The sequence below is a fragment of the Delphinus delphis genome, chromosome 2 (genome assembly GCF_949987515.2).
Source record: "Delphinus delphis chromosome 2, mDelDel1.2, whole genome shotgun sequence".
In the NCBI taxonomy this organism is placed as follows: Eukaryota; Metazoa; Chordata; class Mammalia; order Artiodactyla; family Delphinidae; genus Delphinus; species Delphinus delphis.
In genome coordinates this window covers 104,085,218-104,106,696 of record NC_082684.1, presented here as the reverse complement: position 1 = coordinate 104,106,696, position 21,479 = coordinate 104,085,218, and the positions used below count along the sequence as shown (strand labels likewise).

The 21,479-nt window shown below is 42.8% G+C and overlaps 1 protein-coding gene across 3 annotated transcripts in view; it reads left to right on the top strand.

The window, feature by feature from the left end:
- SH3GL3 (SH3 domain containing GRB2 like 3, endophilin A3) overlaps positions 1–21,479 on the top strand; it is a 145,484-nt gene that overhangs the window by 110,317 nt on the left and 13,688 nt on the right. For all 3 annotated transcript variants that reach the window (XM_060003608.1, XM_060003610.1, XM_060003609.1), the window contains 3 exons: positions 74–232; positions 8,720–8,823; positions 12,361–12,470. In XM_060003608.1, coding sequence (XP_059859591.1) covers positions 74–232; positions 8,720–8,823; positions 12,361–12,470 — 373 coding nt within the window. The remainder of the gene's footprint in view (positions 1–73; positions 233–8,719; positions 8,824–12,360; positions 12,471–21,479) is intronic.

Here is a 21,479-nt window from a genome sequence, read left to right as displayed (position 1 = left end):
ACAGAAATGCTGAATATTTCTTTGTGCTGTGTTTGAGCATCACAGTTCTCTAAAGGACCACTTTGTCTCTTAGCATCACCTGAAAAAGCTGGAAGGCCGCCGCCTGGATTACGATTATAAAAAGAAGCGAGTAGGTAAGATACCAGATGAAGAAGTCAGACAAGCAGTAGAAAAATTTGAAGAGTCAAAGGAGTTGGCTGAAAGAAGCATGTTTAATTTTTTAGAAAATGATGTAAGTATTTAAACCAAACAGGAGACTTTAATGTGAATGAAAACATTGACTGTATGACTAGGGTCAGCATGTTGAGAAGCTCTGGAGCCTTAGTTGTTACATAGTTTCCAGAATTTTCCATAACCATTATCTCCTGCCTAAGAAATAGCTTCAGATACCCAGCAAGTCCTGACTCAAATCTCAGATCTGGAGAAGTCCTGTTGATCCTGGAATTGCTTCAGAGATGTGCTCGGGTTGGCCCTGGGGAGGTGGGGTTGTCTTAGAAGTGCATCGTAGACCAGCCTTTGTGTTTGAGGCCATAGCATTGGTGGTTTTGCAGGAGAATAGAAAGCCCAAGTCATGTGGTAATTTGCAGTTTTGCTAAGACTGTGAAGAGCGCTCAGTGAGGCAGATGTTTGAGGAGGAGCAGCTCTCTTGGCTAGTGGGAGAGCCTCACTCATCACCCAGCTCTCTGATGCCTTTACTTGTCATAGTGAACCTTTGGGATATAAAAGCATGACCTAAGTTTTTCAGCTGTACCATAGTGGTGCTTGTGAACTTGGGGATTGTGAAGGTCTTGACACATACCCCTCAGAAATGCTAACATCCTATCGTACCGTGATTCCTGCCACCCGCTCTTATTTTATTTGTCCAAGTAAAGTTAGATTAAATGTAACTAAAGAGGATGGTAACCCCCAAGTGGGCACCGTGAGGGCTGAAGGCCACCCTTCTTTGCCTTGGCAATGAGAAGTCACTTGGCATTTTTTACTGCCTGATGGGAAGAGCCCTTGGCCACCTGCCCCGTTTGGAGTTCCCACCCTAAGTCCAGCTTCTGTGATGCCACGAGCCACCTCAGCCCAGCATTAGCTTCGGACCTATTTGTTGGACTTTCAAACCTGTTGGAACAGGTCAGAGGGTTTATTTTTCTGCAACACTGTGTTCCACTTCTAATAATTGATTAAAAGGTACATTGAGGTCTTTCATCTTTCAAGTCAAGTCAAATCAAATGTACTGAGCACCTTTTATCTGCGATGGTGTTGTGGGGGGATTACGTCCACTGTTGACGAGACATTAACCCTGGAGGAAACAATGTGAAATCCCCATGATTAAACCTCAGTACCAAAAAGTGCATCCTATTATGCTTCTCCTTTAAATATCTTACCAGGTTTTTTTTCTTTTACATCTTATGAGAAACGGGAAGAGGGATAACAGTTTTCCCTGCTTTTCTTTGTTGTTTGCTTTCCCTTAAAAATAGAAATTCCCTTGAAATTATCCCCGAGCAACAGGCTGTTTGGTTTGGTTTTGTCTTGGATTGCCATATTTGATTTTTTCAAGTGTGAGGTATCAGATGCATGTATTCCTTATCAGGCTGCAGCAAACATTGCCCTTCCAGTCCTGGGTACTTTAGAGGTAGATTTAAACTCTGAGGTTGAATCTCATGTGTCAGACGTGCTGTCTAACCCACGCGCTTTATGCATGACCTTTATTCATGATCTGTGTTGAGCTATTGCAAAGTACTCCATCAGGAAGGCCTGTCTCAGTTGCTCTGGTCTTGGCAGTTGACCCAAGAGACCTCCGTTTCCCTTCAGTATCAGTCAAAATGAGAAATGATCCCTTCCTTATAAGAACTCAGTCATTTGTCCATCTGTTGACAGTGTTCTGCTTGTCACAAATGAGTTAACCCCTGCCCACCCCACCCTGGGAGAAGTAAGAGCTAGCTTATAACTCAAGCCCCACGGAGGTCCTGGTGTTGGCCCTGCAGAGGCATGAATTGCAGTGTTTCCCCTAAAGTTTCCTGGGATGGGTGGGGGGTGCCTTCATTCAGCTCTGAGGAGCATGGGCTGCTCCCTCATTTTAGGGCCTGGGTCCACGTCTTTCACTGGCAGCCATGGAAACTGGCCATTGAGATGGGAGGAGACCAGAATAATGAAACGGTGGAGGACTTTCAAAGGCTGCCTTGGAAGTAGGCTCCACCTCTTTCTCTTCCCACCTTTCCTAGCGCCATTTTCAACTGTAGTGGTTACCCTGCGTGCCGTGGTTGCTGATTCTCAAGATAATGGCAGTGCGAAGGAAACTGATGGTGGTGAGACGAGGATGACAGTGACGAAAGCTACCATTTACTGAGTGACTTATGATAGGGAGGCTGCTCTTACCTTTGCCCCTCCCAGGTTTATAGTTGAGGAGACTCACAAGTTATCGTGGAAGCTCCAGAAGACTGCCTTCTTTCTCTTCTTGGGGTAACAGCAAGTAGACCTAGAAAGGGACAACCTTGTCTTTTCCCATGACAGTGTCTGGCCATATCCAGGTGGTCTGGCAGTCCTGTTGATGAGGCAAGGTCTAGAAAATGTTCTCCAGTTCCCCTTGGACCTGACATGCTAATACTGAAACTGCGTGGTGCTTGGGGATAAATAGTGGGTGTGACTTATCAGGGGAAAGACAAAGAAGCAATACATGGTGGGATGAGGCATGCTTTGAACCCTCAGGCCTGTCCTTGACCATCTGAGGTGGCGTGTCTGAAGCTCTGGGGCCACCTGCCCAACTCTGTCTGGCACTAACAATGCAAACCCCAAAGTCTCGCTCTCCAGGCAACAGGCGGTATCTTCTCCAGCCCTCACGTCCCATAGCCCTGGCTAAGACACGATAAAAGCTTCACCAGATACTGCCTACAAAATCTGTCTGCCAGAGATCTGTCTGGTGTGAGAACTCCAACCGGAACTAACAGGCTTGGTCTTTCCCGGGTCTCCAAATGCAGATCACGCAACTCTTCCTAGGATTTTCTAGAGGTTTCCAGGATGTGGTTGTTCATCTGTCCTCACATCTGCATTCTCCCAACTGAGAGACAAACAGGGCAGCCAAACAAGCATGACAAACCAGCCTCCTGCCTAGAGGACAGGACCGTCTGGAAAATCCAGTGGGCAGCTTGGGCCTGGGTCCACACTGGCCTCCAACTACTTACCCCAGACCTCGTCTAGACCTTAGAGCCACCTTCAGGGAGAGTGAGGTGGGCAGAGCAGAAAAGCTGCTTCACAAACCCACTTTCTTCAAGAATACAGACCCCAGGGCCAGGCCCCTCTTGCTTTTCCAGCACAGGGTCCAGTCGCCCTGGGTGTCAGGGTCCCCTAATCTCACCAATTGGACGGATCACTCCTCCTCCTGTCACGTGGAAAGAAGGAAGTGGTGAGAAGGCCCTGAGTTGTTTACTCCAACATTCATTCCTAAGGGAAAGTGGCATCTGTTTTTCTACCTATTTTTGGCAGAGTTGGGGATGGGGTAATCAAAGAGGAGGGTCTCCTTTGGCGCCATGCTGTCGTCCTTCGGGGTCTTGTCAGTAAGTGCTGGATTGGAGCCCTTGAGCATCACATCACCTCTTGTCCGGAGGTGAGTAGCTTCCTACTCTACACGCAGATGCAAGCCAGCAGGTGTTTTGGTCCATGAGATTTCCCAGGAGCCCAGAAGGGCAGGTCTAGGGCTGGTTCTTTCTGCTGTGCCAGGCTGGGATGAGGCACCCAGAGCAGCCCTCCCCTAGGAGAGGGGCCCCTTTGCCCCCCACAGTTAGCTCTGAGGTGGGGGTACAGGATATTCAGCAGTTGCTTCCCAGTCTCCACCGCCATTTCTTGGGAATGCTAAATCACCCCTAGGCCTGTTAACACTCTCCTCTTCTGTCTTCGCAGAGAAGTTTATTCCTCACGATGCGACATAATGGAATGTAGGTCTTTGACGTTGGCAGGGGCCAGAAATATCACACAGAAGATGCCATTTCAGACCGATGAGTCCAGGCACCTGCAATATTCTCTAAGCTCTCCTGATACAAACCCCCAGCCTGGGGACCCTCCCTCTGTCCATGGGCTCCCAGAACAAGTGGAATTACTAGATTCCGGATTCCTGGGTTCTTTCCATTGGTCTAGAGGGGTGTTTCCCAAAATTCATTCCATGGGATGTAGCGTGTGTTGCGTGAATAATGTCTTTATGGTCAAATAAGTTTGGGAAAGCCTGGGTTAACCAAAGTGAAACAGGTTTGCTTTATCACAAGACTTTTCAGAGTCTTTATATGAATATATGAAAAACTAATCTCCAAGAGATTCCTAAAAGAGGATACACAAGGCAGTTTCTCAAATTTATTTGACAATTGCACTCTTCCACACCACTGTTATTATTATTATTTTATTATTGACATATCAAGGGACTTGTGATGTATCGAATAAGGCATTTAGGAAGTGTTGGACTAGTAGAAAGAAAGCACTCCCGACAAAGAGTGAAAGACCTGAAACCTGCCTGTGGTTTTGCCTCTGTTCAGCTATATGCCCCTAGAAAGTCACTTTCACCTTTACAGTGTCAGGCAAATGAACCCCTGCATGCAAGAAATTCTTTAGAAGTATAAAGTGGAGAATAAGAGTGTAGAGGATTATTATGCATGTTGTGAATTTAATACGAATTTAATGGCCTGACTCAAACTTTCTCAGAAACTCTAAATAAAGGCCTTTGCCTTATTGGAAAAGGCATCTGTTTAAGACCAGACTGCAAAATTCCTGAGAAATTTTCCTCCAGCTTCTCTGAGGAATCCAAAAATAGTGGAGTCTTCGATATGACAGAGCCAGAAATCAGTTGGATTACCACAATTCACGTCGAAAGTGGCCTCCATTGGAAGTACGTCATTTCAGTTGTGAAAGGGGACAACTTGCCAGGTCCCAGGAGATGCACGTTTCTGCATTCATGCATGCTGTGTGTACTGTATATTCCAAGGATCTGGGCGGGGCATTACCTATTCACGTCAAGTTCTCTCTGTTCTCCCCGTGGTCTTCAGAGTGTGCCTCTGTGCCCATTTACCTGGCTACCGACCAGTCCCTTGGTAACTGATTGTTGGAAGGTCTGAAGAGATTTCTCAGCCCTGCTCCTTCTCTCCCACCCCAATTTCCATATCCCTGTTGCAGAGAGTTGATCTTAGAGGGCCTTTACTATGTAGTCCTTTGAGCCATTCTTCCTTTGGTACAACCAAAGTTCCACAAGCCCCCTCAATGGCTGTTGGTCCACAGGCTCCCCCAGTGGCTCAGATCCCACCCAAGTGTCCCTGGACACTTTCCACAGCTCTTGGGAACTTCTCCCGCTCTTAGTCTCTGCCCCCATCCCCAGAGCTAAGGTACTTCCAACAGCCTCAGTGGGTTCATTAGCACCATGAGTTTGGTTCCTATGAGTCTCAAGGTAACAACTCCCATCACCCATAAATAAACAGGGGTCCCTGACCAGAGCTAGTCCCATTGTTAGATTTTGCTTCATTTGAGAATAGGCCAAAGCAGCTCTGAAATGGCAGTGTCCTACTGCTGCTGAATCATCACAACTCTGTGGCTTAAAACAACACAAATCTATTATCTTGAAGACTGGAGGTTGGAAGTCCTAAAATCAAGGTATTGGCAGGGCTGAATTCCTCCTGGAGGCTGTAGGGAAGAACCCATTTCTTTGTCTTTTCCAACTTCCAGAGGCCACCTGCATCCCTTGGTTCATAGCCTCTTCCTCCACCTCAAAGCCAGCAGTGAAGCATCTTCAAATCTCTCACTCTGGTTCTGCTTCCACTGACGCATCTCCTTTTCTTACTCTGACCCTCCTGCCTTCCTCTTAAAGGACCCTGGAATTATATTGGGCCCACCCAGATGATGCAGGTAATCTCCTAATCCCAGATCCTTTACATAAATCACATCTGCAAAGGCCCTCTTGCCATCTAGTAACATATTCACAGATTTGGAGAAATAGGACTTGGACGTGTTTGGGGGCCACTTTTCTGTCTACCAAAAGCTCTTCTGGTTTCATGGTTCCATGTACCTCCCAGGTAGTGTCATGGTCCTCACCCCGCCCGTTTGTCAGCGAGCATTGCCTTTGTCTGGCCTCTGCCTCCTTCACCTCTAGCTGCCCCATAGGGAAGTCTGTTTGCATCATGAGTTTCTCACTTGAGGCGTCTGAGCTGGGTGTGACCTCATCTGTAACAGCAAGTGCACTTTACTTTCAGAGGCCGGAGCTAATTCTCTGGTAATTCTGTTCCACTGTGTGTGTCATGGGAACCCTTGCGGGGTGTGAGGTCACACTTTACTCTCAAGACGGCACCAGCCAAGTGGCAGCACAGGTCTCAGGTGGCAGTGGAACTAAGTTTTTCTTCTCATCCCAGGTGACGTTTCCTGCTTCAATAGATGAATTTGCCAAATTGAGTGGTGTGGCCAGTGGAAGAAATGTTTTACCTTCTGGACAGGTTTTGACTCTTGCCAGGCCTGGGTTTATTGCAACCTTGATTCTGCCAGTCCAAGTATTGAATTCTCATTGGGGTTTGGGAAGCAGAGGCCACCTGCATACAGCTCACTGCTCATGGCCTGGGGACAGCTGGAAGCTTCCATTTTTCTGGCAGGGAAAGGCAGATAATCCACTTGGGGCACCCCATGGCTTCACTGTCAACAAGAGACTTATAGCTTCATAACCACCTCTTCAGCAGTTGCATTGAGCACCTACTATGTGCAGGCGCTGTACAGCACTGCTGTTGTCTTCCAGGTTTTAAGGGAGCCCAAGATCCATTTCCTTCCCAAAGTCAGCCATCCAATGAATCCAAATGCCTCTCTGGAATACATAATCTAGTATTTTAGCCACATCAGAGATGACAGCTGGTGATCCCCCCTCCCAACATCAAGTGTGTTTCAAGGAATATTCATTCAACTACCTTTCACTGTTCCCTTAAAAGTTACAAGATGTCAAGCATATTTCAAAGTGGGTATTAATATATAAATTAACTTTACTGAAGCTAGAGACGTGTGGTGCAGATTTTAACCAGCACACAGCTCTTACACTGTAAGGAATCCATAGCAGATTCTACTGTGATCCCGTTAGGCTGTGGCGCTGGACTTATTTAAAAGTACGTGTAAAAGCCAAAGAGGTGAAACTTAAGAAATCCTTAGGATTTTGTAGGGGCCAGGCTGTCTTTGTTTTGTTTATTGAGTTTTTGGAAATTTAAGGCTAGGCTTGTTGCTCTTCCAGCCACAGAGTGTGGTAAAATAAATGTAATACAGTGGGATTTCATCTTGCAGACGCTGATCACAGTACGGCTCAAGTGGAAGTCCATGTATATCTTACATGAACATGAACCCCTGTTTAAAATGGTGTACATGGGCAAGGAAAATGAAAGTATAGACAGCTAAAGCACAGTCGATAATAGCAAATGAAAATAGCTTAGATCTTTGAAGGCAAAGGAGTCCATGATTGGTTTTGCAGGGTGAGGGTGTAAGGGTGAATAAACAGGCAGACTTTCCGCTAAGCTGATTAGCAAATGAAGTAAGGAGGTGATGCATAGACTATGGGGAAGCTTAGGAAAGAGGGGGATTGATTTTGATTTGTGCCTTTGTCTGGTTCTGGAGTTCACGGGATTCACGCTGCCTCCCACCCCCTCCCCATCCCATCACCTCAACCCAGTGGTCCTGCCTCTGAGGCTTGTGGAAATCAGCTTAATGAATCCTTCTTTTCTGTAGCAGCCCCTCAAACACGTAGGGAAGCAGGGAAGGGAGCCCCAGTGCCCTACTGGAGATGGCTCTTCCTCAAATTATGCATCCCCAGGCCTTCCAGGCTTTTTTATGTAACGTAACTTTTTCATTTTAGTTTTTTGCGTCCACTGTAATTTGGTCACTAATTTCATGAATGTCTTGGTTCATGGGAAAGAGAGCTGCCAGAGTCTTTCTAGTTCATTCCTTTGGGCTGTTTTCTTCAGGGAAATGATTTTGCGCTGATAGCCACAAAAACCTATAGGGGGCAACAAAAACATATAGGGGGCTGGCAAGTCTTGGCCTGGTGCGTGCCCTGCTTCCTGGCTTCCCTTCTTATCTGAGAACAGCTTAATTTACTTAGTTTCTTTCTTTTTTTTTTTTGTGGTACGCGGGCCTCTCACTGTTGTGGCCTCTCCCGTTGCGGAGCACAGGCTCCGGACGCACAGCCTCAGCGGCCATGGCTCACGGGCCCAGCCGCTCCGCGGCATGTGGGATCTTCCCGGACCCGGGGACGAACCCGTGTCCCTTGCATCGGCAGGCAGACTCTCAACCACTGCGCCACCAGGGAAGTTCTACTTAGTTTCTTGATGTGACTTAGCTAGAAAGTGCCCGTAGAGACACTTCGCTAAGGAAGCAGTTCATTTACTAAACCTTGGCTTCAGTTGTAATTGGAAAAGCTTTATCTCTCCGTTTTCAGACCCATGAACTTTATAGCATAAACATCTCCTGAGAAGATCATCTAATTGGAAAAGTAGACTTTTTTTTATTGAGTTAAATCAACTTCATAATCACAAATAAATTTGAACATGTTTTTCCAGCATTTATAGCTCTATACCATGACCTGTGTGATCATTACTTCGTGATGAAATGAAATGAAATAGACCAGAGCCCAGGCAGACAGGGCGCTTCCCTGCAAAGCCGGGTCTTTGTTGCTGGTCTCTTCTCTTTCTGAACACTACACAGGCGCTGGCCTCCATGGAGTAATTTTCCACTTCTGCTGCAGGTAGAACAAGTCAGCCAGTTGGCCGTGTTTATAGAGGCAGCTTTAGACTATCACAAACAGTCCACAGAGATTCTGCAGGAGCTACAGAGCAAGCTACAGATGCGGTAAGAGCCTTCGCATTCATTGTAAGCCTAGGGCTGCAGAGTTAAAATCAATCGAAATCAGTCTCTCTCTCTTTCTCTCCATCTTCCCCTTCCCACTGCCCCATTCTGTTTTGAATTTTCTTCAGCTGGCTTTCATGGTTGGGTGTGGGATAGCACTGAGATAATAAATACATGGCTTTGGCCAATAGGACAGAACTGGGAAAAGGGATCTGGAAGCTTTTCTCCTTTTTCTTTTCACTCAAGCCCTTACTCATGACCTGTGTTTAGGGCAACCAAAGTTGCTCACTTGCCTTCGAATTCAGCCCTTACAGAGCTGTCCTGGCTTCACTGCTGACTGGATGAGGGTTTAGCTGAGGGTGGGATGGCATATACTCCCTCCCCAACATCTAGGGATGTCGAGAGGAGTGAGATGATATTCAGATAGTATGTAAATGTCTCGAAAAAGATGTGTTTTTACTTCACCAGCATAAATACCAGCCCATGTTCATAACATTGACTCTGAGAGCTACTGAAAGAGTCAAAAATACCCTCTGAATGGTCAAAGAAACATTGCTGGGTTCCCTGTGACTTTACTGATAAGTGTATTCTCTACTTTTCTGAAAATTAGTGATATATGTAGTGTGCATGGTAAACCTATTAATTAAAATACTGGGTTAAAAAACTACCCTAATTTTTGACCAGGTTTGATAACAGAAAATTGTTTTACACAGGATGATTATAATGAATAAATTTGGAGAGATTTTTGCTTAAATCAATGCAGTAATTATAGAGGGAAGACAAAAGGTATGTACAGTCTCTGAACTATCCACTTTTGTAGGCAGGTAGTTCATCTACTGCTCACATGAGCATCTTTCCTTAATTCTATCTTTATATGAGGAAAAGGAGAAGGAAGCTAACATTGTCGAGTGCCAGTTCATCCCTGGTACTTGCTAGATGCCTCAGAGACTTTATGAGAGACAAATACTTTACAAATATAGGCATACCTAGGAGAGATTGGGAATTTGGTTCCAGACTACCACAGTAAAGCAAATATTGCAATAACGTGAGTCACACAGAGTTTTTGGTTTCCCAGTGCATATAAAACTTATATTTACACTAAACTGTAGTCTGGTAAGTGTGCAGTAGCATTGTGTCTAAAAAAAAAAAAAAAACAATGTATATACCCTAATTTAAAAATACTTTATTGCTAAAAAAAGCTAACCATCACCCGAGCCTTCAGCAAGTCCTAATCTTTTTTGCTGGTGGAGGGTCTTGCCTCAATGTTAATGGCTGCTGACTGGTCAGGGTGGTGGCTGCTGAAGGCTGGGAGGCTGCGACAACTTCTAAAAGAAGACAACAGCAAAGTGTGCTGCGTTGATTGACTCTCCCTTTCACAAATGTTTTCTCTGTAGCAGGCAATGCTATTGGATAGCATTTTACCCACAGTATAACTTTTTTCAAAATTGGAGTCAATCCTCTCAAGCCCGGCTGCTGCTTTATCAACTAAGTTTTATAATATTCTAAATCCTTTGTTGCCATTCCAACAATCTTCACAGCATCTTCACCAGGAGTAGATTCCATCTCAAGAAACCACTTTCTTTGCTCATCCATAAGAAGCAACTCCTCATCTGTTAAAATTTTATCGTGAGATTGCAGTAATTCAGTCACATCTTCAGGCTCCACTTCTAATTCCAGTTCTCTTGCTATTTTCACCACATCTGGAGTTACTTCCTCCACTGATGTCTTGAATCCCTCAAAGTCATACATGAGGGTTGGAATTCTTCTTCCAAACTCCTGATAACATAGATATTCTGACCTCTTCCCATAAACATAAATATTCTTAATGGCATTTAGACTGATGATTCCTTTCCAGAAGGCTTTCAGCTTACTTTGCCCAGATCCATAAGAGGAACCATTATCTATGGCAGCTAGTGCCTTATAAAATGTATTTCTTCGAGAATAAGATTTGAAAGTCGACACCACTCCTTGATCCATGGGCTGCAGAATGGATGTTGTGTTAGCAGGCATGAAACAACACTGATCTCATTGTACATCTCCATCAGAGCTCTTGGATGACCAGGTGCATTGTCAATGAGCAGCAATATTTTGAAAGGAAATCTTTTTTTCTGAGCAGTAGGTCTCAGCAGTGGCCTTAAAATATTCAGTCAGCCATGCTGTGAACAGATGTGTTATCATCCAGGCTTTGCTATTCCATTTCTGGAGCACAGGCAGAGTAGATTCAGCATAATTCTTAAGGGCCCTAGGATTTTCAGAATGGTAAATGGGCATTGGCTTCAACTGAAAGTCACCAGCTGCATTAGCCTCTAAAAAGAGAGTCAGCCTGTCCTTTGAAGCTTTGAAACGAGACATTGACTTCTCCTCTCTAGCTATGAAAGTCCTAGATGGCATCTTCCAATAGAAGGCTGTTTCATCTACATTGAAAATCGGTTGTTTAGTGTAACCACCTTCATTAATGATCTTAGCTTGATCTTCTGGATAACTTGCTACAGCTCCTACATCAGCACCTTGCACTTTTATGTTATGGAGATGGCTTCTTCCTTAAACCTCCTGAACCAACTGCTGCTAGCTTCAAACTTTTCTTCTGCAGCTTCCTCACCTCTCTCAGACTTTGCTGAATTGAAGAGAGTTAAGGCCTTCTCTGGATTAGGCTTTGGCTTAAGGGAATGTTGTAGCTGGTTTGATCTTCTACCCAGATCACTACAACTTTCTCCATATCAGCAATAAGGCTGTTTCACCTTCTTACCATTTGTGTGTTCATTGGAGTAGCACTTTTAATTTCCTTCAAGAACGTTTCCTTTGCATTCACAACTTGGCTGTTTGGTGAAGAAGCCTAGCTTTTGGCCTCTCTTGGCTTTGGACATCCCTTCCTCACTCAGCATAATCATTTCTAGCTTTTGATTTAAAGTGAGCAACATGAGACCCTTTCAGTTGAAGACTTAGAGGCCATTATAGGGTTATTAATTGGCCTAATTTCTATTTTGTTGTGTCTTAGGGAATAGGGAGGCCTGAGGAGAGAGAGAGAGATGGGGGAACAGCTGGAGGTGGTAGCTGCAGCAGTCAGAATACACACATTTATCAGTTAAGATTGCCGTCTTACATGGCGCAGTTTATTACTACTCTTGTAATAATAATTACAAGAGTATCATCAAAGATCACCACAACAAATATAATAATAAAGAAAAAGTTTGAAATATTTTGAGAATTACCAGAATGTGACAGAGATACAAAGTGAGCAAATGCTTTTGGAAGAATGGCACCTATAGTACACAGGATTGCCACAAACCTTCAATTTATAAAAAACGCAATATCTGTGAAGTGCAATAAAACGAGGTATATCTGCATATAGTTGAAAAACTACATTTGGGATATCAAAGCTATCACTTTGGACTACTCACGAATCAACGTGTAAAAATCACCCCCTTCACGACCATTGCCTAGGACCTAAATTTGTAGGCTTATTACAGCAGAGCAAACGCAGGCTTGGAGGCTTTGCTTTCGTCATCAGCTGTCTGCCTGACCTTCAAATCTGTGTTACAGAATATCGGCTGCATCCAGCGTCCCCAGGCGAGAATACAAGCCACGGCCCATGAAAAGGAGTCCTAGTGCGCTCAATGGGGTATCCACCACCTCTTCAGCAAAGACAACAGGTGAGATGACCATTCTGTGGGTGCTGTGTGCCCTTCGGTACAGCTCTGCTGGAAGCGTTTACTTACTGCTTATTGTTGTATTCTGTGTGATTATCTTGAGACCTCAGATTTCTCTCTTATTATTTGGCGAATTCCCTTTTCCCCCTAGTAATGCCCCTTTTCGTGCTTCCTTGTTTCGAGTACTTATATCAAGGAAGAATTCCATCACTTTACTTATTGCCTTCTAATGTGTCAAACCTTGGCCATAGAAACATCATACTACATTAACCTTTATATTTACATTTTTATCACTTTCCAAATATTTTACTAATTTTAAAAAAGTTTGAATTAGCATATGTTGAGCACCTGCTATGTAGTAGGCACTGCCTTCAGTGCTGCATCATTATTTTTTAATTAGACAAATGGCACAAATATATTCCTAAATAAAATGATCAAACTGAGAAAAATAAAATTCAGGTGGTATAAATCATGCTCTAGTTTCCTATGATCACCCACTCCATCCCAAGCCCCTCTCTAAGAGTAGCCATTGTTAAAAATTTGGTATGAACACTGTCATATCTATTTATGTGCATAGATAGATACACGATATACACACCGTTTTAGATTTTTTGCTGTTTTTTAAATACAAGATCATACTAGATGTATTGTTCTGTGGTTAGCTTTTATAAATGTATCACTATTTCTTGGAGTTATTTCCATGTCATGCATATAGATCTATCCCACTATTTTTAAAAAATTTTTATTGGAGTATAGTTGATTTACAATGTTGTGTTGGTTTCAGGTGTATAGCAGAGTGAATCAGTTACACATATATATACATTCACTGCTTTTTAGATTCTTTTCCCATATAGGTCATTACAGAGTATTGAGTAGAGTTCCCTGTGCTATACAGTAGGTCCTTGTTAGTTATCTGTTTTATATATAGTAGTGTGTATATGTCAATCCCAATCTCACATTTTATCCCTCCCCCGCCTTCTTCCCCCTGGTAACCATACGTTTTTTTTCTACATCTGTGACTCTATTTCTATTCTGTAAAAAGCTCATTTGTACCATTTTTTTTAGGTTCCACATATACGTGATATCATATGATATTTGTCTTTGTCTGACTTACTTCACTCAGTATGACAATCTCTAGGTCCATCCATGTTGCTGCAAATGACATTATTTCATTCTTTTTCATGGCTGACTAATATTCCATTGTATATATGTTATCCCACTATTTTTTAATGGCTTCATAGTTCTCCATTATATATACCATTTCCCCATTAATGGACATTAAGGTTGTTTCCAGTTATTTGCTAAAAAGAATGTCCTTTATCTGCCTCCACATGCTGATGGGCAAGTCTTTCTTGGAAATGAAATTACTGAGTTAGAGTGAATGCATTTAAGTGATCGTAGATATTGCCAAATTACCTGCTAAAACGGGTACACTACCATGAATGGAGCAATACATGCTTCCCCATACCTGTGTCATTAGACTTCAATTTTTGCCAAGCATTAGTGGATAAACAATGATTCTTGGTTCTGTGCACAACTGTTAATTTGAGATTCCATGTTAGTTTGCCTATGGTGCCGTCTATTACTGCTGCCTATTTTCCACGGTTTTGAGGGATTAGGGATGCTCCGCTGCGTGAGGTGCACTGGTTTCTAGTTGTCTGTCTGGTTACATTCCTCATGGCACTGTTTCAGGTCCCTGCACGCAATACTCCTTCCTGGAGGCAGACGCCTGGGCTCCCAGGTACTTGGTACAAAGCCAGGATGGGAGGACTTAACCAAGCTGCTCTTTTCCCAGAATGCCAACCAGTCATCCAGCTCCCCAGACCACTTACTCTGAGTTTTGGGCATCCTCCAAATCCACTTTTGTTGCATCTCTCTTTGGGAACCATTTTGAGCTTCATTTCCTCCATCTGCTGCTTTCCATCTTTCAGGTATTCCTTGTATTCCTCATAATTTATGGTCTACCAACAGTGTTCATTCTTGTTCATCCACTGTGTGGAATTAAAGACATACCCATTTTATAATCATTAGTGATTCGATACATGAAAGGAAGTCTGCGATCTTGCACTCAGTCTGCTGGATTAATGCAAACTTCAAGTCATTCAGTGTCATACGTCCCACTGGCTGCATCTCTCTGCTGTTTGTTACCCAAGATGGCTTTAGGTGCTAAATGGATATAGAGCTGGCGAGCCTTGAATCACATCATGAGAAAATTATTCTTTTTCTCAATTCTCTTTTAGTCATTCTGATTTCAAGGAGATAAAGCTACAGCTTTGTGCTGGAATATTTTTATGTCCAGCTTTAACAGAGAAGATAGACCTCAGGCTAAAAGTCTTCTGCAGGCAAAAGTACCTACCTTGAATTTAATAAAACTGTCTAGTTTTCCTCATAATTATGCGCACGGTTACGGTCTCTTTATAGCATGTAGTATTGCTTTTCCATTTACATTTTGATGTAAAGTTATATTTAAAGTTATTTGAATAAAATTGATTTCATTAAAATAGTATCAAGAGGATACTCAGGTACAGTTCTCTGGGAAGTTCTTTTGTATTGTATTAGGGTAACACTAGTTTCTGTTTAAAAAAGAAGAGACGCCCAAAGTACAACGAATGCTCGACAAAATAAGATTTTCTCACTCATGCAACAATCCAGGGAGGATATTCCAAGAGGATGGGTGGTTCTCGTCCGTGGAGTCACTCAGGAGACACAGCTGATGGTAGCTCTGCCATCTTCGTCATCCTGTGGCTTCCAAGTTGTCCTAGTTGTTGCCACTCCAGCCAGAAGGAAGGGGAGAGAGAACAGAAGGCGAGGCTAGACATTTCCTCTTAAGCCAGTGAGGCAGGAGTGACACATTCACATTCCAGGGATGAGAACTCAGATCCAATGACCACAGGTCGTGGCAAAGCAAGTTGGGAAGTGCAGTCTCTAGCTGGGCAGCCATACCTAGTTACATCGGGAAATCCAAAGCAGCCAGTAGTCTGTAATAACGATGGCATTCTGCTGGACAGGAATGGCAAGGACTAGGTCAGTGAAAGAAGATTAGACCCTGGTTCTGCTCCCTTGGAAGGTGGCAGGAGGAATCACTCCTGTCCTTTAGCCTGTAGGTCCCTAGATTTGCCTTCTCAGAAGTCCTTCATGGCTTCCATATCTTCACTTCACATCCGGAGTGGCCTTTGGAAACCTGCCTCCTGTGAGAATTGTGCTTACTGCTGCTTAGGGGCCTTGAGGGTTCTTCAAGTTTCAATAGACGCAGATGTTTTCAGGTTAGACCCGCACTTCCTTTCACAATTCAATGCCTCCAAAAACGGAATAGCTTCTGATCTGTATCTCCCAGGCAGTTCCATGTGCCGGTAATCACATCCAAGTTTCTTTCTTAGATGTAGCTGTTAAGACTGCCTTACTTCTTTCCTTTCTTGTCTAACCTTTCTTAACTTACTGAGGCTACCTCGAGGCCATCTGAAACAGCAGACTTGAGTGAGAAGGCAATACTTTTAGATGAATCTTTGCTGTGGAACTAGGTGCCTTCACTGGGTTGAGAGAAGTCTCTGAGAATGATTTGGAGCACAACCTGCTGATCCTCTGTTCCTTGGGGTACAGAACTTTTCTAATATGCTGGGACCCAACGTCTGATTTTTCTCTCTTCTCTTTTATCTTTGCTTGCAAACTGGGCAGTTCTTCTCTTTCGTATAATAATTTGCTAGATGTACCAAGGATGGGAGGTAACATCCACTAACATTCTGTTTTCTCCAGTTCCTTCCTTTAGAGCCCCTGGTATGTGGTATGCTTTGAAAGTTATCATAGGCAAAAGTTTTACCATATGTTTTTCCACACCCTAACAAGGGTCACCAGCTTTCACACCGATTATATCTGTTTCTTCTTCATCACTACCTGGCCACTGAGTCAGAGCCACTAATTTTAGCTTTTATCATGACAATACCCCACTTCTGGTACCAGTTTTTGCATGGTAGTTAGGGTAATAGTAGTTACTGTCATACAGAAACTCAAAGAGAGCAATGGTTCAAACAAGATAGAAATTAAGAATGGAAGTCCAGGGCTAGAGATTTCCTCTTAGGGAAATGAGCCAAAGGTGGTTCACATCACTTCCACTCCCATCCCACTGGGGAGAGCTTAGTCACAGGACAACAACTAGCTGCAAAGGCTGGGGGGGAGGTTAGCTGGAGAGCCACATCCTAACATTATATTACTGTGAAGAAGGAAAGAGAGGGTTTTGATGGCCAGCTTGCAGTTTCTAGCACGAACATCTACTACAAATATGTTGTGGAAGAAAATGTCTGACCCCACATAATTCATTTCTGTTAGAATGTGGTACCATGTGCAGGCGGTATGGGAACGTACATTAGGATATCTAAGGGTTAGCAAGCTCTTTTTGTACTGGGACAGGTCGTAAATATTGGTTTGGCCAAAAAGTTCGTTCGGGTTTTCTTACGAAAAACACGAACGAACTTTTTGGCCAATCCAATAGTTTACACTTCGTGGGCTATGTGGTCTCTGTTGCAACTCCCCAACTCTGTTCTGGTGTGAAAGCAGCCATAGACAATATGAAAATGGATGGGCGTGGCTGTGTTCCATTAAAACATTACTTGGCCTGAAGGCCATAGTCCGCCAGCCCCTGGGGTGACTCATTGGGAAATCAACTTAGCAGTATATATCAAAATTAAGAAAAATGTTTATGTACTCTCAGTGGCTTCATTCCTGGAAATGTATCCTAAAGAAATAATTTAAGCAAAAGCATATTCCTCTATCTATTACAGTACTATATAGAGGAAGAAAAAGTTGTTAGTGGGAACAGCCTAATGACCAATATTTATTTATATATATTTGTCAGTAGTAGGATAATGGTTAAGTAGGCAGTGGTATATCAAATGGGGTAGTATGCAGCTATTCAAAGTTACTAACACGGAAATTAGGTAGTAGCATAAAAATGTTTATGGTTTGATATTAAGTTGAAAAGAAAGACACAGAGTTATAAGTGTTCTATGATTACAACTTTGTAAATCAATATCTGCATGTAGACCAGGCTAAATGGTAGGATTATGGGCAATATTTTCCTGTTTTCAAGATATTCTCTAAATTGCATTTCAGTAAGAATATTTGAATAAACAGAAATGTATTTCATAATGAGAAAATTGATGGCTTTTGAAGAATAGGTGTACTTCCTTCTTTAAAGAAAATTGTGTGCCCCATTATATTCTCTATTCTCCCTGCCCCCAGGAAGCTCAATGCCAGATGTGAAGTTCAAGCACAGCAGTCATTAAACTAGAGAATGGACTTGAGGATATCGGGAGGGGGAAGGGTGAGCTGTGACAAAGCGAGAGAGAGGCATGGACATACGCACACTACCAAACGTAAAACAGATAGCTAGTGGGAAGCAGCCGCATAGCACAGGGAGATCAGCTCGGTGCTTTGTGACCGCCTGGAGGGGTGGGATAGGGAGGGTTGGAGGGAGGGAGACGCAAGAGGGAAGAGATATGGGAACATATGTATATGTATAACTGATTCACTTTGTTATAAAGCAGAAACTAACACACCATTGTAAAGCAATTATACTCCAATAAAGATGTAAAAAAAAAAAAAAGCAAAAACTATAAGAATAAAAAAATAAAAAAATAAAATGACCGCAGCTAGTGCATGTGCCCTCCTCCCCTTTGTCGAGGGCGACCATGCACCCTAGTTTGCTTGGGACAGTCCCAGTGTATGTCTGTTGCTCTAGTATCATTTTTAATAGTCCCCTCCCACCTTTACTCACAGGTTCTCGCGTTTGGATGAAAATATGCTGTGTCCCTACTTTTGATGGCTTTACTTTTCTATTTCTGGTTTGTAAAACCTCTATTCTGAATACATATGTCATTGTAATCCATTTCAAAATTTCTGTTTAGAAAGAAGCTGACTATAAACAAACTAACTAAAAACTTTGAAAATGAGTCCCAACTCCAGCCCACCTCCCTCCCTGTATTATATCTGAATGAAGCAGAATCAGCAGACCCTAGGACCCCAGGACTCAATCCCTACCCCACCTTCTCTGCCCTTACAGCCTGCATCCAAACAGGGGGGTAGTTCTTGGAGATGAGGCCTCCAGTCAAGCTTCCAAGATACCATGCTCTCATTTGCTATGAGAGAGAACTCAGTTTTCCTTTGATGAAGGTGTTTTCATCTACCTATACTAAATTTGACCTCACAGGCTGGCATAAAATAAAAATGAAAAAGTATTTTAATTAAAGTAACATTTACGGGCATAAGGACATAGCATTTGAGTACCAAAAATAAGCCAGGTATTATTATTTGATGCTTTATAGACATAACTCATTTCATACTCGTAACAGTATTGCGAGGAAGTGATAAAAAATAAAGCAGTAATACATAATAATTTAACAGTATAGCAGTTACACGTATTGGGTCCTTACTAGGGGTCAGGTCATGTATTAAATACTTCAGACACATTTCTAGTACCATTATTATGCCCGTTTTACAGATGAGTAGGTGGAGGCTCAGAGAGGTTAAGTGAGATTTCCCTGAGGTCACAGAGCCTGTAAGTAGCAGAGCTGGGCACTTCACCTTAAAGATTTTTTGTTTTATATCTTTAAGAAAGAATACTGGGAAATGTTAGCGCATGTTCAAGAGCCTCGGGAATGATTTCTTTCCAAGATTCTTGATCAGAGGGAATTGGGTCAGCAAGTGGTTGCAAAGGGAGTCTGTTGTATGCATCTGACTTGGAAGAAGGAAACACTGATAGGACAGTGAGTTCCTTGGCTTCCTCATCCAGACTGTGCGTGTCCGTGCTTACATCCCCTCCTTCTTGGCCAGTAGCTCAGTCCCTAGGCAGATTAAGTTGTTAGAAGGGTGATGGTCAGTCAGAGATCACAGATGTGCCAAAGATGGCCTTGAAGAAGGCTCAGTGTCCACAACTGGATTCTCCATTGCGGCCAACTCCATGACATGCCTCTGCCTTTTCTAGGCTGCCTCTAGAAAGTTCCCTTGGTGGTAGCTTTCGTCCCCATTTCAGCATCGGGCTTCGTTGATTTGTGGGGAGAATTTGCAAATGTGCAGAGATCTTGTACTGTTTGTTTCAGAAGAAAATGGTATTTTTATAGCCTGCATTAATGGGAAATTACCTTCCATTAGGATTCTGAATGATTTGCACATAATGTTTATAAAGCGAAGGAAAAATGTCAAGCATTTCACTAACAATTTAAAGCAAAGCTCACAGGACTCTGCCAGAAGTGAATTCCAAGAACATTTTCTTCATCATTTCTTCTTTCGAAAGAAAAAAAAGGGAGATGAAAGGACATAGATCAATTAGGCAGAATCCGTTGTGGGACTGAGATGGAATCTTTGATAATATCATTTCTAGGTACTTAGGAGAATGAATGAAGTGAGCCAGAAATGGAGAAGGGGTGGTGGTGGGGGGGGCGTTGGAAATCACATCTTGAAATGATGGATTGCAGACAAAAATCCAAGTTTAGGCCCTGGCTAGGAGAAACCACCGCCTGTCCAAGCCCCTGAGTGTGGGGTCATGACGCCTCAGCAGCGTGTGCTGCCTCTGTGTCCCCAAAGAGAAAGGGAGGCCAAGAAAAGTCTTCGTGCTAAAATGCGTGCCTGGGTCGTTCCCAGAAAACCCTTGGTTTTGAGGAAAATAGTGTAGGAGCTTGTGACCTATGCGCAAGTATCTTCCCTACCCTGGGTAAGTTATCACTTGCTGAATTCTAAAGGTAAAGACTAGAAGACAGAGTATCTTCTACATTTTTTTAATCAACTCATTTCTTTGTGAAGGTTTTCATTTTCACTGCTGTTCTTAAAGAGGACACCACTTTATATAATCACAGCTGAGGGTTAATATGGACCAAACTGAGACGGACGTTAAGAATGTGGAAGGCTGAGATGAGTGAACAAATGTGGTTTCCAAATGTGTGCTACAGGCATTTCAGAGCGAGGCAAAATAAATCTCTCCAATGGCTCATATTAAGACATTCTAACTCCCCGTAGGTACAAAGAGACTTTTATAAATTCCTTCACACTTCTGAGGGGGCTTGGATATAATGTTTAGAGCCTAAGTCGTTCCCCTCATCGGAGTGAAATCTCTAGGATTACATTAGAAAATAAACATTTATTCAAAAGTAAAGTGTGAAGTGTGAAACTTAAAGAAGACGAGCACTCTGTAAATAGAAATAGATGTATTTTTAACCTAAATTTCCAAAGAGGAAATTAAAATTTCACACAGCAGTGACAATGATGATTGCTCAGTCAGCAGCTATTTTTCATTTTTTGTCTTCTGTCCTTTCCACTTTTTTCTTGTTTTTTTTTTTCCCCCCTGCCACCAGCCCTCCCCCAATATCCATTTCTGTATATGATCGGTAGTGGTTCAGAGTCAGAGTTATAGACAAAGAGAAATAAGCAAAAAACAGGAGCCCCACGTTGGAATTCAGACTCTGGCACTCATTCGCTGTGTGACTTTGGGAAGAGTTTCTTAACATCTCTAGACTGATTTCTACTTGTCCCTAAATGAAGTGATTGGACTTAATACATTCCAAGTTTCCTTGCCAGCTCTAAATTCTGTGGCTGCAATAGTTATCTTTTCTGAGTGCTCAGCATTCGTAAAAATTTGAAAAGTGCAGATTGAACATTTTTATATTTTCTGTATTTTAAAAAATATTATTAAAAATTAAAATGTGAACTCTGATGAGTATTGTTGATCAGTAGTCATCGATGTGCGAAAGGGGAAGAGTCCTTGTTTTATTTTTCATCTCAAGGAAGCTTTAGAGAGAAAGGTTTTCTCGCTGCAGGGAATGGTTTCCTGTAACTCTTCTAAATAGTCTGCAAAAAGAGTTTTTGAAAAGCCTGTAGGACGTAATTTCTAACTTAGTTGTAGGAATTTTAATACTTCTTGGCTGAAATGGTTATATTGTCTCAAATGCGTATTTAAAAATCTTAGTATATGTTCTACAATGGTATGCTTGGTCTTTAAGCTGAAATTTAAAATACCGTTATCTAAATAGT